The sequence below is a fragment of the Eumetopias jubatus genome, unplaced genomic scaffold (assembly GCF_037043125.1).
Source record: "Eumetopias jubatus isolate StellerSeaLion01/CBP00866 unplaced genomic scaffold, mEumJub1_p1.0 scaffold_17, whole genome shotgun sequence".
Lineage (NCBI taxonomy): Eukaryota > Metazoa > Chordata > Mammalia > Carnivora > Otariidae > Eumetopias > Eumetopias jubatus.
Window position 1 is genome coordinate 7,711,420 of NW_028274823.1, and position 17,639 is coordinate 7,729,058.

Genomic DNA, 17,639 nt, shown 5'->3' on the forward strand with positions numbered 1-17,639 from the left:
ATATAATCTGCTCTATAAAAGAACAACAAAGCCTGGATGACCGCACAACCATTTTCAGTATAATTTACTAAATATTTTGAAATACCTGATGCCTACCCCTCAGGTAAAAAACTTTCAAATTATGACTGCTCACTGACAACGCACCTGATCACCCAAGAGCTCTGATGGAGATGGACAACCAGACTGTTTTCATGCCTGCTAACACAACATCCATTCTGCAGCCCATGATCAAGGAGTAATTTCAACCTTCAAGCCATTATTCCAAGTAAGCCTATAACTGCCATATACATTGATCCCTCAGACAGATCTGGGCAAAGGAAACTGAAAAACTTCTGGAAAGGATTCACCATTCTGGATGCAACTAAGAACATTCCTAATTCATGGAAAGAGGTCAAAATAACAACATTTACAGGCGTTTGGAAGAAGTTGATTCCAACCCTCATGGATGACTTGGAGGGGTTCAAGACCTGAGTGGAGGAAGTCAGTACAGCCGTGCTGGGAACAAGAGAGCTAGAATGAGAAGCGGAGCATTGAGATGGGACTGAAGCGCTGCGAGCTCGTACACAACTCGAACAGATGAGGACTTGCTTGGGATGGACGAGCAGAGAGTGGTTTTTTGCAGTGGAATCTAATCCTGGTGAAGATGCTGTGAAGACTGATGAGAGGACAACAAAGGATTGAGACTATCGCATAATTTCGCCAATAAAGCAGCAGCAGGGGTTGAGAGGACGGACTCCAAAGCTGAAAGGAACTCTAACTGCGGGTAAAATGCCATCAAACGGCATCACATGCTACAGAGAAATCATTTGTGAAGAGTCAACTGATGCAGCAAACTTCGTTGTCATCGTAAGAAACAGCCACCATCACCCTGATCAGCTAGCAGCCATCAACGTTGAAGCAAGACCCTCCACCAGCAAAAAGATTACGACTCACTGAAAGCTCAGATGATGGTTAGGGTCTCTTAGCAAAGACATATTTTTAAAATTAAGGTATGTGTAGTTTTTTAAGACCTAATGCTATTGCACACTTGACTACAGACTAAACTTTTCTATGCACTGGGAAACCAAAGTTTCCTTTGGCTCACTGTATTACGATATTCACTTTACTGCAGTTGTCTGGAACTGAACCCACAATATCTCCAAGGTATGCCTGTACGTATTATACATCCAATCAGGTAACATCGAGGCTTGCCAGCCAGAGAACTTTTTAATTTTTTTCAGGTGACCTCAAATTCTTCCTCTCTTGCATTATGCTTTTATCTATAATTTAGCTCTCAAAAAAGTGATTAAATTGCTTTCATTTTCAAATTCTAGAGAGTACTTTCATTGAATAATGTTTACTATGTACTTACTATGTGTCAGGCTACTGGAGGCACTAGATCTTCCACAATGAAACACAACAAAATCTCTGTTTTCATGGAGTTTATATTCTAATGGACTTCACATAATCCCTAAATACTGACAAAATTCACAACTAGTAAGTGCTCAAAAATTACAGACAGGAACTAGGGTAGTAAAGTTTTTTGGAGTAAGGCCATTATCATTATTGTGTGAGCATTCAATCAGGTGTTAAGAGGGGGGAAGAAACACATTTTAATTAATTTAGCTTCTTTCACAGTCTCAATTTTTTTCATTTATGATAACTGAGATGTATATACAGAACCAAGAAAATACCATAGGTCAAGACCAGTCACATACTTGGGTGGATGCCGGGTAATATTTTTTACCCGGCATCCACCCAAGTATATGTATATATACATACAGGATTCCCCACTACCTGAAAGTTTGCTTCGTATCCCTTCACCTTTACAAAAGACCTCTATTAGCACCTGTTTTTGCTAGCCAAAAAGAAATCTGAAGAGGATTTTCACTTCTACGAGATGGTAACTGCATCTTTGCTTTATGCCATTTCAGCTGACAAAAGGTTTCCCAGGAATGCTCTACTTTCAGATAGCAGGGAAACCTGTCTACAGAAAGGACATTTCTGAGATAAGTGGAAGATATAATGTGGACTGTATACTGGATAACAGAGTCCTTGCTGATTTTCTTAGATTTGGTAATGAGGACTTGGCTGGGTAAGAGAATATCCTTGTTCTTCAAGATGCACACCGAGACACTGATGGGGGAAAAAGCATCGTGATGACTTAAACTAACTGACAAAGGGAGGTGCTTACATATGTAGAGATGAAGCACATGTGGGTAAAGGTTAACAACTGGACATCTAATGAAGAAAACACTAGCATCTGTTGCACTGATATATTTTTTTAACTTTACTGTGGATCTCAAAATTTGCAAAATAAAATGTGGTCTGAAGACTATGTGCCGCAGGAAGAAAAAAAAATCTTATAATATAATGCCAACATAATCTTTTAAATTTCAACAAAAATATGGAATCATAACACTTAAAAATATGAGCAAAGACCTTATCAATATTTAACTTCAAATGTTTCTATTTAAAAGCTCAGCAAAAAGGTCTAAAAGCCACCAAAATGTTCAAAGTGTCTCAATGTGCAAAACCAAAGTTTTCCCCCTAACTTCCACAGAAAATGTAACAAGCAGAAAGTATCCCAACACTATAAGGAAATGATTCAGCGAGAGCACGCCTGGTTTTACACAGGGAAGGATGCCGGCTCACCAATGTGAACAGTCATGCAGGCTGTCATGCAGGGCTTTCCGAAGCACCGAGTCCTTGTCATAAATGCCCCAGGTAGCTTGTAGCACTGAATCAAGCAAGCAGTCTCCTGCAGTCCGGTTCCAAAGCGCATAAAGTCGACTGTCCAAACGTGTAGCCAATTCCAAAGACCAGTTTATAATTGGAGATTCTTCTTCTAACTCTACATAAGGAATTTAAGTAACATGTTCATTTTCATGCAATTTAGGACTATTCATTGGAGGAAAGAACCCATTCTCTAGATGTTGGTAAGTTTATGTGTCATGTACTATTAAACACCTAAATAAATCTGATCAACTGAAATACAAATCTTCTGAGTAGTTGAAACATCTGTGGCTCTAGAATAATTTTCTCAACTAAATTCTTTACTATTTGCGAAGAATGCTTAACATGGAAATATACCCATTCTAGAATAGGAAGTAGAAAACCGAGGCTTAAAAACTTTTCCATCACAGTTAAGAGCCGTGAATGAGCATTCTTAAATTTTTTTTCTAGTTTTATCGAGATACAATTAACAGAATGAACGTTTAACAGCACAATGTGACATTGCTCTTAAGGACTTTCCATTTTCAATTAAAGTAAAAATAAAACAAGTCAACCATACACTGAACTGCTCCAAGCCTTACAAAGCAAAGTGTTTATGGAAATTGAACTAAATCACATTCATTAATTCCACACTTACCTTTCTGAACATCTCTATCAAGCACCTCATCAAATAATTTTTCTTGGACTGTTGGAGGCAAGTCTTCAATATCTACAAAGCAAAAAACAGACTTAAAAGATTTTCTTATGTCTCATATCTTAATAAATTTGATACGAGCATCTAATAGTGATTTCCCCTAAAATAATTCCCTTGCCAGGGTGCTCTCTCACTCGCGCGCTAATAAATAAAATCTTAAAAAAAAAAAAAAAACACACACACACACAAAAAATAAAAACTCCCCTGCCAGTGAAGGCTGTCAAGTGGTTTCTCGTTAAAAAAAAAAAAAAAAAAAAATGCACGTATAATGTGCGTGTGTATAAATGTAATATAAAGGATTTCCTTTCTATACTTCATTAGCAAAACTGTTACCTAAAAAATAATATCTGGACCAATAATTTACATACAACTATTATCAAAAAGATAAGAGATAATAATGTTGGTGAGGATGTGGAGAAAAGGCAGCCTTGTGCACAGTTAGTGGAATGTAAACTGGTGCAGCCACCATGGAAAACAGTATGGTGGTTCCTCAAAGAGTTAGAATTATCATGATCCAGCAATCCCACATCTGGGTATATATCCAAGGGAAATGAAAATAGGATGATGAAGAGGTACTGAACTCCCATGTGTGTTGCAGCATTACTCACAATAGCCAAGATATAGATAATGGATGAATGAATAAAGATGGGGGGGTAGAAAACGGAATGCTATTCGGCCAAGTGAAAGAAAGAAATCCTGCCATTTGCAACAAGGGCAATGAGGGCATTAGGCTAAGTAGAATTAGCCAGAGAAAGACACATCAAATACTGCATTGTACCACTTCCATGTGGACTCTTAAAAAAAGTCAGACTCCTAAAAAGAGGGCAGAAAAGAGGTTGCCAGGGCTGGGGGAAGTGAGGAAAAGAGAGATGGGCAAAAGGGTACAGAAACTTCCAAGCTATAAAATGAATAAGGCTGAACACCTAATGTCAAAACCATGGTAACTGTATCTTATAACACTGTATTATATCACTGAAATTTGCTAGGAGAGTAGAACTTACATGTTCTCACCAAAACAGATAAATAAACCAAACATGTGTGACAATGGGTGTGTTATAACTAGACAGGGAAACCCTTTCACCACATATGTATATATGAAATCACAGTGGATACTTGAAATATTTGACAATTTTATAGGACAATTAACCCTCAGTAAAACAAAAAAGGGAAAAAAAAAAGGGCTATCTGAAATTCAAGATGATGAAACAGTAACAACATACAAATATTTATCTGCCCTTGTCTCCCCCCACTCTCAACCTCTGCTCAGGCCTATTGTTTTCAGACTTTAGAATTTTCTTATAAAAGTTAATGAACCATTAATTATTGGCACACAGACCCCCGTATTTGTCATCTTCCTCAAATTCTCCATGCTTTATTCAGTTTACTAATGGAGCAGTCTACAGTAAAAAGGAGCAGTCTACAGTAAAAAGTATTATCCTTAAAATTTAAAAAAAAAAAAAAATTAGGCTATTTTCAAGTCAAAATAAAAATCTAAACATCACCAGAGTAAGCTTAAGTATACAGAGAGTGCATTTCAAGTGAACTTTGTCTTTTTTTTTTTTTTTTTTAAGATTTTATTATTTGAGAGAGAGCAGAAGAGGAGAGTGAGAGGGAGAAGCAGACTCCCCGCTGATCAGGGAGCCCAATGTGGGGCTCGATCCCAGGACTCTAGGATCATGACCTGAGCCGAAGGCAGACGTTTAACAACTGAGCCACCCAGGCCCAGAACCCAGGCGCCCCAGAACTTTGTCTGATTTTAAAAGACTTAGTTACTGGGGTGCCTGGCTGGCTCAGCTGGTTAAGCGTCCGACTCTTGATTTTGGCTCAGGTCATGATCTCGGGGTTGTGAAATCAAGCCCCACGTTGGGCTCAGTGCTCAGCGTGGAGTCTGCCTGGCCCTCTCCCTCTACTCCCCAACTCCACTCGTGCTCACTCTCTCTCTCTAAAATAAATTAAATCTTAAAAAAAAAAAAAAGGCTTAGTTATTATCTCCCTAACATTTGCAAATTCCTCTGTTCATGTCAATATAAAAAGTTCAAGACACTTAGAACCATGATGGAAGCTTTATTTTAGAAACTTCTGATGTTTGGTGCGTTTATTCGGTGCCAAATGACAAAAAGTATCCTGGAATACATTTCTGATTGTCACTGAATTGAAAAATGAAAAGCTGCTTCACAAACATAGTAGAAATTAATATAATGAGTGAAAAACACAATGACACTTGCAAAAGAATGCCAGTGTCTTTTGATTCAAATAATCTGATTCCACCCATCAAAAGCCAGCGTTCTAATCCTATCTACTAATATACCAATAACCAAAGTCACATAATTTTAAAATAGGTATGAAAAAGCAAAGAAAAAGTATACCAATATCATAAACTAAACCTGAAGAGAAAAATAAATGGGTAAAGATTTTTTTAAAACATCTAAGGCCCACATAGAAGTCAGTTATTATCAGCTGCTATCTTCCTACCAGATCCAAAGCATAAGTTTACGAGGAACCCTTGTACTGGTCACTTCCAGGATAAATAGGGTAGTCAAATTATTTAAAATGCACAAACAGTAGCTAAGTTATCTGCTTTCTAACAGAAACAATTTCACTCACACATTAAAAAAAAAGAATTATAATAAAGTGAACATTTCTTTTCACATTGAAATTTGGAGTTACCTGCTGGCAATGTAAATGTAACAAGGTCAGTTAGAAAGTAGCAAGCAAAATCCCCCTTTCTCTGATGAAGAGAGGCGGCTATCTCTCGCCGGATCTGCTCTGTCAGTTCAGGACACACCATTGCTGGAATACACTTTGCTGCTTGTTGAGACACCTTAAACACAAAAGAAACTTTCCTCTGCATCTCATTTATCATTAACATAAGCAGAAAACAACAGTATTTAAGAGAAATTACCAAACCTTCCCAGTAACTCAGGGTGTTGTTTGTTTAATTTTAAAACAGATTAGGGATTACTTCCTCACCAGTGGAAACATGTTTCAGTACAACTTTCCGGGAAAATAGCCATAAAAATGCTTTACGTTCTGACTCTGGAAATTCACTTCTTAGGAATTTATCCCAAGGAAATATATAAAGATTTAGATAAAAACTTATGTAAAATGGTGTTGTTCACAAAGGTTCATCCTAGGACAGGGCAGGAGGACACAAAAACCCACCTAAGTAAGACTAAGCATCATGCCCACAATAAAAGCATTCTTAAAAAACAGGAAATTCCAGCTCACGGAGAAAGAGTAAAGTACAAACACTCTTCTGCTGGGTTAAGAATACTTCGAGTACGGGGCGCCTGGGTGGCTCACTCGTTAAGTGTCTGCCTTCAGCTCGGGTCATGATCCCGGGCTCCTGGGATCGAGCCCCGCGTCGCGTCGGGCTCCCTGCTCAGCCAGAGCCTGCTTCTCCCTCTCCCACTCCCCCTGCTTGTGTTCCCTCTCTCGCTGTCTCTCTGTCAAATAAATAAATAAAATCTTAAAAAATAGTAATAATTCAGGCAAAACATAATATTAAAAAAAAAAAAAAGAATACTTCGAGTACCCTGACATGGAATAAAGAAAGCATGATATTTTTAAAGGGTTAGTTTCCACTGACCTCAAATCCCTCCCCCTTTGTTACAACTCTGAATATTTAAAAAAAGCAATTGGCTTCTCCAAGTGTAGGACAACAAACCTTCGAAGTATAGCCAGCCTAAAGGAATAAATGTGAGCAGCGATGTAGTTAGTGAGCACTACGACAGAGAACTTCTAAGCAAGGGCATGGCTAGGAAACTCCTTTTCTCTTTCATGAGGGATACCAACAAGGAATGCAAAGATACTATATTATATTTAAGTTGTATTCCTTTTGTGGAGCTCAAGATAACTGCATACGAAGAATTCTGAAATCAAAGGTATCTGCTGGAGAGGAAATGAGTCTGGTGTGAACCCTGAGTGAACCAGTCAGCTCTGTTCTCTGTTGTCACTACAGACCGAAGCCACAAACCTGGACAACCTTCCCTACCCTTTATCTCTAGCCGCTTCAACCTTATGACTCTCAACCATCTCCTCAGGCCAGTAATTCTTAACTTAGGGCACATGAACTTGGGAAGGACCTGTGAACCTGAATGGGAATTTTCATTAAATTTAAATCCTTCAGCGGTGCCTGGGTGGCTCAGATGGTTAAGCGTCTGCCTTCGGCTCAGGTCATGATATCTGGGTTCCTGGGATGGAGGCCCAGGTGGGGCTCCCAGCTCAGCAAGGAGTCGGCTTCCTGCCTCTCCCCCTGCCCATGCTATCTGTCTCAAATGAATAAAATCTTCAAAAAAAATTTAAATACTTCATTTTCACTGACCTCCTGTCTATATTTTTTTTAACAGTTTCCTTTTTTTTTTTAAGATTTTTTTTTTTATTTGACAGAGCACAAGCAGGCGGAGTAGCAGGCAGAGATAGAGGGAGAAGCAGGCTCCCCGCTGAGCAAGGAGCCTGATGCAGGGCTCCATCCCAGGGTCCTGGGATCATGACCTGAGCCGAAGGCAGTCGTTTAACCAAATGAGACACCCAGGCGCCCCTCTCCTGTCTATATTTAAAATGCATTCTCTTACCTATCACAAATCTAATATTCTGAAAAAACTATCATTTCAATATAATTGATTTCCACTGCAATCCTACTTTTATTTTAGGCATTTAAAAAACAGTATTATGAAAAGGAGTTCATAGGTTCCACCAGACTACCAACAGAGTCCATGACCTAAAATCCAATTAAAACCCCTGCCCCAGGGGCGCCTGGGTGGCTCAGTCGTTAAGCGTCTGCCTTCGGCTCAGGTCATGATCCCAGGGTCCTGGGATCGAACCCCGCATTGGGCTCCCTGCTCCGCGGGAAGGCTGCTTCTCCCTCTCGCACTCCCCCCGCTTGTGTTCCCTCTCTCGCTGTGTCTCTGTCAAATAAATTTAAAAAAATATTAAAAAAAAAAAACCCTGCCCCAGATACATATCCCCCAAAATATAATGTTCTCCTAGTCTCAACCCAGAAATACTTAGCTCTGTGCTCTCTCTGCAGGCACATCCCTTACTTAGTCCAATCTCCCTGCCGGCCCCTTCAATTCTGTCCTCTGGAGTGCCCACTCCACTGAGATGACATTCCACACCCAATGGTTCTTTCCCTGGAAATCCACCCTGCTCCCACCTCTCCCACAGTGCACCACGGTTGGTCTATGTGTTCCAGAGAATATGGCAAAAATGATGGTATGTCGCTTCCTAAATTAGGTTCCATCTAGAAGACCCTGAGGCTTCCATGTGGATCAATCTCTCGTGCCCCCTCTCTCGGATCACTTGTTCTGGTGAGACCTGCCCTCTGGAGGGGCCCACATGACCAGGATTTGAAGCCTCCCGCCACCCGTCATGCGAGTGTGCTTGGAACCAGATCCTCTCACCCCAGTCAAGCCTTTTGACAAGTGCAGCTCTGAAAATGTGACTGTAAACTCATGAGACCTTGAGCCAAAACCATTCAGCAGAGCAGCTCCCAGATTCCCTACACTCAGAAACTGTGTGCAGATAACAACTGCTGTCTAAAGCTGCTCAGTGGAGGTGACCTGTTGGGCAGTCAACGGTTCCCACTGTTAGTCCCCAGATGCTCTTAGGAGATCACTGACTCAATCCCCTCCAACCTTCTCACAGCCCTCTGCCAGGCGGAGGGGCGTCCAGGAACCCCCCCCAAAGGACTTGAGCCTTGATTCACAGCCGCCCTCTCTGTCCTGCCTCTTGCCACCACCAGCAGCTACAGCTCTACACACTGGCCCTGCCAATACACAACGCAAATACAGACAGACCTCAAATCCTACAGAAACTACCTCTAACTGTTCCATCCCCTGTTCCAGAACTCTGGGCCTTCTTAAAACACTGCTGCTTTTCAAACAGTCCCTTTTTCTATCCACAGTAAGCCTGCCCCTTGTTTTCACATGACTATCGCTCAAGCCCTTCCCTTCCTCTTTTTGGTGCCTCTGGCGTCACTGGACTCTTAGCAAACTGAACAATGGCTAGCCATTTCAATCATGGTTTCAGGTAACCTTCACATTCCTTAATCCCTCCCAGTGCTTTGTACATAATGGTTCCCAATATTGGCCAATTTGAATATGCCAATATGCATATGCATACCACAGAAGACGTATAGTGACAAAATTTGAATCTACAACTGATCTCTCTGCACTCTCACTCTGTATCTCTTACCATTAAAAGAATTACCTGAATAATATGGTCACATCCTGAATCGTTCATCTGCAATCCTTTGTGACATCTGCGTGGTTATCTAAGCCCAAGCGCTCAGAACCAACTTGACCCCTCTCCCCCCACATCCCATCGATCCACTCAATCTTGACCCCGTCCCCCCGAGCCCTCTCAAACCGGCCCACCTCCTTGCACTGCCACTGCCACTCCTGTACCAGCAGAGCGCTTGCCAGCATCACCAGCATCACACAGTGCTACCCTACCCAGGATCCCCCCTCTCCCATCAACAGAAGTCAGAACACTCTGATCTGATCTGGCTACTCCCCTGACCCTCTCCCTAACATTCTGCACAGCCTGTTCACTGCCCTAGGAACAATCTTCCAATTCCCTGGCCTAGATCATCCTTCACAATGCTTCCCTTCCCAGTTCCCAATCACCATCACAGGCATGCCGAGTACCTGCAAGTGCCTGACCTCACCACAAACACTACCACCAGGGCCTCTGAATAAATGGTTTCCTCAACTTCCGTCTCTCCTCCACCCACTTATGAGGCTAACTCCTACTTCTCCTTCGGATTTCCACTACAATGTTACCTACTCTAGGTAAGAAGAAGGTAAGATACCCCAAAACACGTTCTCAAGTACTCCCACAGCACCTGGCATTTACATCTATGAGAACACACTCTGTACGGAATTACCTGTTTATTTCTCTACTTTTCTGGATACGCACTGAAGGAAGAGCCAATGTCTTCACAATTATATCCCTTTTTAGCACCATATCTAGCACAGTAGGTACTCAATAAATATTGGTTAAATGAATGAATGAAAGATACATCCTAGTGTTTTTTTTTTAATCAAACTGATGATTCAAATCTTGTGGCAAAATGTTCTATTTTAAAAGCATAATACCTTTAGGAATTATATACTGTTGGAAGTCTCAATTTAGTGTGACTTTACAAAGGGAGTAAAAGAAATACAAAACATTTAAGAACAGTTTAGAAAAACATTACATCAAAAATGAAAACTAATGAACACACTTCCATCACATAAAACGTTTAACCAAAGTGCCATACTCACCTCTGTAAGCAGTATTGCTAGCATATCCTGCCTCTGAAAGCGTATAGCCAGATGTACGAGAGTGTAGCCAACATCAAAAGCAGAAGGGCGGTTCAGGAGGCGCACCTCATCTGCAGTGAGCTGACGCGCAATGTCCCCACCTGATGACTTGTACGCTTCTATAGCGGCTAAGTCACCTTCCACAACCCCTAGAACAAGCAGCAAGATAGAAAAGAGTTTATTTCTATTTTTCTTCCAAAAGCATAAACCTGTTGCATTCACTCTAAACCCTTTTAAGTGTTTCTCTAGGATTTCTGGACCCCGGGACAACATATTTAAATGTTCTAAATATTAAGGAAAACTGGTGTATTCCTCTCCCTTTAATTTCTTTCCAGAACTAGAACTACCTATTTAGGTACTTACCTTCACATCAGCGCTGGCTCCATGCTCGAGGCTTAGAGGAATCATTAGAATGTATTAATTGGATCAAAGAGATCAGTAATCCTAGTCTGAGAAACTAAACTTTACACAAGACACTAAACTCCTGTCTGGCCCTGACTCTGCAGAAACCAAGGAGACGGGAACGTCCTTCCTGTTGGCTTTGGGCTCTCTTGCCCTTTACAACTGCACTTTTTAAGCTGAATCAAAACAGATGCTGAGCCTTCCATATTGCTGTTTAGGTATGAAACAATTCAGAGCAATTAAAACCATTTTCAATATAAGTTAAAGTTAGCAACATTTTGATTTCAGAACCTCTCAAAGCCAAGTCTTCCTCACACTTACTAAGTATTAATACGGTAAAACTTGAACCAGATGAGTTAGAACAAAAATATGCTAAAATAAACATTACAAACCAGTTGGGGGTAGAGAGATAAAACAAATATCATTTTTCCCAATCCATAAAGAACTTTCTGTTCCACTAACCCATGTTACTAAACTTAACACAAAGTAATATTAGGTGAAGACAGTAATCCTATTTACTAAGCAGTACAGTACACATTTATGAATAAATATCCCTGGCAAATATAAAGGTGTAGATGAGCTTCAAATTTAACCACAAATAGTGTTACATACACACACACACACACACACACACACACACACACACACACACGACTGAAGGACCAAATAATTTTAAGTGTATCCTAAGTTATATCAGGAAAAATTTGTTTGTTGGGTAAAATGCTAATACCAGCTAAAAATATTCTTAGTGTATTTTTTAAAGAACCATTTTTTAATTGCCATCTTGAATTAAGAATTAGAGAAATAAGAGCTACTCCTTGGAGTATAACAGATTGGTACAATGCAACAATTTCTCCCAGTTATTAAAAATAGCAAAACTTTAAAATAATTCCCATGTTCACTGAACACCCATTACATACAAAGCACTGTGCGAGGCAATGTGAGAAACACAGTACAAACATGATTCCTATACTCAAAAGTCCTTTCTCATCCCATCTGTGGACCATAAAAGGCCAGCTTCAAAAGTTTTCAGACTCTGTGGCCAAAGATCCTTTCTGCAAATCTAGACCCACTCCCCCATAAAAGGACACCCTGCCGCCGACACAGACATTTTTCAGGTGAAGAAATCCATGATATCAAACGAGAACACCTTATTACAGGAACTTTTATTTTCATGGCCACACAGATTAAGACATTCTTCACTAGAAATGCCTAAGCGCAGCTGTCACTGTGTACTACCCCCACTATGGAAAGGGCTTTAACACACCCTTAGGAGGCCCAGTGCCCTGGAGAAGTCATCAGGGCTAAAACGTGATACGGCTGGCAGGAATCTTCTCCAAAGGGCAAGCCTTAAAAACAGACACAGAAAGCCCTACTTGAAATAAAAACAAATCTATGGTTAAAGAGTCAAGTACACAAAGAACTCTAAAATTTCTGCTTGTTTTAATAACAGAGGAGAATAATCAGAGAGAGCTTGTAACTTTATGAATAATCTAATGTAGTTCATCTCTTTAGAACTAAATATGCCCTGCTCTGTTTCCTTCCCTGTACATGTATTTCCGTATGAAGGCAACTGCTTTTCATGTTAGTCCTATCAAAGCTGTCACTATTCTGGGTGCCTTCAGTATCACTGCCCCTTACACAGTTTTTTAACTGTAAAATATCTATTTATAAAATATATTTATAAAATTTCTTTATGACATAAGAAAAGCCACCCAAGGACCAAAAAGACTGATCAATTTACCTGAGAAGATACAGAGGAAGACCTGCACAGAACATGTATACATCTGTGTACCTATTTAGGCACGTGCATGCCCATGCACACACACCTTCTTTTGTTTCTCAAAGACAAAGATGACTGCCAACCAACTTCTAAATCACTGTCTTCACTATTTTTAGCTAACTCACCATATAGCTGGTATCTGGAAGAATCTCATCTTAGAAAGTCTTGCTTAAGAATTCATTTCCTCTGTCATGTTTGTGAGGGATTTCTATAATTAGAAACTAACTAACATAATCAAGGGGGAGGAGGGTAACAGACCAAATAGCACAAGTTGACGAACTGTGCTTTGGAATTATGATTTACAATGTCAGTCTGCCTTCAAATTAAGCGTTTTTTTTTTTTAAATACAAATAGAACTTCAAATGGTGAACTGCACAGTATATGAATTCTAGCTCAATAAAGAGGATACATATATAAAAAAAAACACATGACTTCTATTCGTCCAAATCGAAAATACTAAAACAATTACTTCCTTCAACCCCAAACTCTGCACTGAACTGCAGATAGGGTATGCTGCCGCTCCCCAGAATGGAGCAAATCCAGGAGGGCAGAAAATGAGGATGAAGAGACTAGAGAGTTTGTGCTCTATTCATTACGGCATAAAATCCTCCAAATCTTCTAGAACATGAAAAACACAAACATAAGTATAGGCACAAAGTAATATTTTAAAGAAAAATATATTATCTAATGTTTTGGAAACATAGGATTCCACTCTTTTCATTAACTGTGATTAGGGCGCCTGGGTGGCTCAGTTGGTTAAGCGACTGCCTTCGGCTCAGGTCATGATCCTGGAGTCCCGGGATCGAGTCCCGCATCGGGCTCCCTGCTCGGCAGGGAGTCTGCTTCTCCCTCTGACCCTCTCCCCTCTCGTGCTCTCTCTCTCTCAAATAAATAAATAAAATCTTAAAAAAAAAAGAGAGAGTTAACATTAAAAAAAAAAAAGAACTTAGTTTCAGTTACCAGTGAGTTTTCAGCTACAAAGTACATTTATTATAAATTTCATGAGACTGTCGCTGAACAGTCCAAATGTTTAGTCTATCTTTATGACACATTGTTCAAAGACAGCTATTGATTAACGTGTCCACAGTTTCTTGACAGATGGGTTTTCACTGTAAACAAGGTATTTAAAAGGATTTGGCCCATACTCAGATAAGGTAAAGCTTTAGCTACCAAATGTTTTCTACTTAGGGGGAAAAAAGTATAAGATTATACGCAGAACAACTTACAAAATGTCTTTTGAGTTCTTCACATAAAATTTTACCACCTCTAATATCAGGGTATGATAAAGAAAAGTAGCAAGACGGGAGAAGAGCTGAGAGGTAGGAAAAGACAGCAAAATAAACACAAGGGATAAAATCTCACTTCGTGTAACAACGACCAGGAAAAACCAGGACAATTCCAATGGAAGAGGTGATATATACATGCTTCCTAGTTACTGACCTCTCACACTGCCTCCAAGAGAGTAACTGAAGCGTCTTTCTTGTAGTGTTTTCTGAAAATTTAATAAATGTCTATTACATGTTCTGTCCCTTCTTCTTCCGTGCTATGAAGGCAAATTAAAAGGACAGCTGAAGACACTCTGAGATTAACTTTATAAAACTAACCTACAGTATCATCATACACTCAAAACTGACTGAATGAAATACACAACCAACTAAGCAGTGGTGCATAATTACAGATAATGCAAAGTGTTAATATACTTTTAAAAACATTAAGACCTAAGAGTAAATGAAAGTTACTACGTCTTACAAACTATAAAGTTTAAAAAAAAAAAAAAGTTCATATTGTCCTAGAAGCTGGGCCAGGAGTGGAATTTAACATATTTTGAAGCCACAGGTCACAACTCACTGGGGACTTCACAGCTACTATGGAACTCCGTTGGTTAGAATATGGAGCTGGCTCAGAGATGTTTAGAAAACAGACTTATTTTTTCCCCCATATATGGCACAGTTTTCAAAGTTTTGCCTTATTTTCTTTTATGACATAAAATCATAATCGTAACTAACTTTGAAAAGAATGCCAAATGGTAAAAAAAAGCCAGGACTTACCTGAGCCCACATGGGCCAGCTCAACACTACCCTGGAGTTCTATGGTAGCTGTGACATGACAGCATGGTTTATGCTGTGGGGTCAGGGTGGACTTGGAGTCAGCTGGCACAATTTCAGGAGCCCTTAAAGAGAAAAGTTAGTTTTAAGTGGTAATGTTCACAATGTGCTTTACCATGGTCAGTAGAAAGATGCAGATGCGCTGGCTACAATGTCTGGATAGTTGTCTTCTACCCCGAGTTTAATTCACTTAGGTGGTTTTGCATATTAAAAAAAAAAAAACTATACCACCCAGTAATACTTTTTCTTTATATTCCTAACCATTTCGCTATAGTTCGATCACAAACTTGGCTTAGATAGTCATATTCACAGCTAACTCCTTCAATATTCAAATATGAGCTGCTCTTTAAACAAAATGACCTCAGTATTTTTAAGTGTATCTTCAAGTAGGGCACAAGCTCAGTGGTAATCTCAGGAACAGTGTAATAAGCAGCCCAGACCACCTCCTAGAGGCATCATTCACATAACCAACGGCAGCAAGTGAAAATGTACCACTTCTATTCCTAGAATAGTGCTATAGAAAAATAACCTTTTCAAAAACTGAGATGAAAATCACAAATTGGAAATAAATTCTTTAATCTATTATACTATATCAAGATGAACTTCAATTCAGTCAATAAACTCACTCCATTATGAAAACATCCTCTTTAGAATAAAAGATTCAATGATAGAAAGGTCAAAATAATCTTTAAGGCCTTCAACTATTCTATTATTAATCATGACAAACTATGCCAGATATAATTTATACTTTGGAGCTCTTACGTCTTTACATCTCTGATTAGACTGTTAACAACCCAACTGCTGTGGAAATATAAATCCCCAAAGTCATGAAAAAATACTTGAATCGATAGATACCTTCAGAAGAAAGAAGATCTCACCATGCAGGAAGAATTATACTGCGGAAAGCGCCATGGAAGGATTTAAAGGAACAGGTCACAAAGTTATCTTTGGGAAGGGGATCAGAGATGAGGGCCAGTGTTAACAGTTAACGAAGATGAACATGAGTTCGAATTACAAAGGTCACTGAAAATATTGCCCAAAGAGTCAATTGAGGGGATATTAGGGTTCCTAAAAACCTAGGGTTCCAGTTGTATAAAACAGTGTATGTCAAATCCACTTTCACCACTGAAATCAAGTCCCAAAAGTTTTCTGACTGCAAGTAAAAATTTTGCCTGCAACAAGGCCAAGTTATCCTGGCTGAATCTGAAACCAAATTTTAGATTTTTAGAATTATACTATTTTAGGTAGGCCTGGAGGGATTATTGAATAGTCTAGCCCACTCTCTTTTACAAGTCATGGAAGACTTAGTTTACAAAAGGAAAAACTCTTATGACATATAACATTACACTGTTCATAATATGTCCATGTAACTCTTCTTCTAGCCAAAGATATTGACAGAATCAGGGCAGAATCATCAAAATGGAAGACATGTTAAAACGTTACTTAGTCCATCTTGATAAGGTTCCCAGGTAGAAGCACAAAACAAGAAAGTTCCTATTATTTGCCACTGCTAGAGAAGTTCCACAGCCTCAGTGAACTCCCACGGCCACACAAGTATCCATATAAATGGAGTGGGAGATTTTCCTCAAAAGTTTCAGGCCCATATATCCAACAACCCATTAGACAGCCTCACTACCATCCTGTCTAAAACTGAATTTCACATCTCCTATGCTTAGGAAAAATGATCCAAACCCAAGTGTCCAAACCAAAACCCTGGACATCTTTCTTAACTCTCCCCTCAGGCCCCATATCAATTTTGCCAAGTTTTGTCAATCCTGCCTTTTAAGTCTCTCTCAAATACATCCCCTGCCCCATCTCTACTGCCTCTATCCTAGGTCAAGACTGCACTCTCCCTAAGATTAGTGTAACGTTCTGAGTAGTTAGCTTACCTCTAGTGCTGTTCTCTTCCAATCTAGTCTCCATACTATGACCGAAGTGTTCTTTCTAAACCACAAATCTGATTAAGGCAGTCTCCTTTGGAATGTTTACCACTGCCCTTACGTTAAAAGCTAAACTCCTTAACCAGGTCCACAGGCCTTGAAAGGTCCAGCATTACCCCACAGCATCACCCTGGAGCTCCCACACTACACATCAACCCTGCTAACTCCATCAGTTTGTCTAATGGGTCTTCACACATGCCATTCCCTCAGATCAAAACATTCTTCCCTCCTCTCTTTAAGGTTTTGGCTTAGATGTCATTTCCTCCTTAAAGCCCTCTCCAGATCTTCAAATGAGATTAGGGTATACACTCCTCCGGCACCTTATCCTTCCTCTACTAAACTCATCACACTATATTGACTTACTGGATTTTATCTTCCTCTACCAGGGCACAAGCTCACGGAGAGCCATGACTTCCTTCACAGTGCTTAGGAAAACACTCCATGAATATCTAAGTGTGAAAATAAATGGACCAATAAAGAAAAGGCAAAAACTAAGTCAATTTTGGAAAGCAACTGGAGGGTGGAACAGGATGAACACTTGCCTTATCAGATGTTTAAATACATAAAACCATAATTACTTAAGGAAAAGTATGATACTGATGTAAAAAACAAACGTCAAAATAAAGAGCCTCAAAACAAATGATGCAGAATCATTTTACGTATAAAAGAACCACCCAAACCCACAGGGAAATA

The 17,639-nt window shown here is 39.7% G+C and overlaps 1 protein-coding gene across 2 annotated transcripts in view; it reads right to left on the reverse strand.

The window, feature by feature from the left end:
* ZRANB1 (zinc finger RANBP2-type containing 1) overlaps positions 1–17,639 on the reverse strand; it is a 62,224-nt gene that overhangs the window by 7,033 nt on the left and 37,552 nt on the right. The window contains exons 2-7 of one of the 2 annotated variants that reach the window (XM_028119975.2): positions 14,950–15,071; positions 14,342–14,444; positions 10,678–10,865; positions 6,077–6,230; positions 3,353–3,424; positions 2,635–2,833 (exon numbers count right to left, since the gene is read on the reverse strand). In XM_028119975.2, coding sequence (XP_027975776.1) covers positions 2,635–2,833; positions 3,353–3,424; positions 6,077–6,230; positions 10,678–10,865; positions 14,342–14,444; positions 14,950–14,961 — 728 coding nt within the window. In that variant the 5' untranslated portion in view covers positions 14,962–15,071. The remainder of the gene's footprint in view (positions 1–2,634; positions 2,834–3,352; positions 3,425–6,076; positions 6,231–10,677; positions 10,866–14,341; positions 14,445–14,949; positions 15,072–17,639) is intronic. The other variant, XM_028119974.2, reaches the window with a different exon arrangement.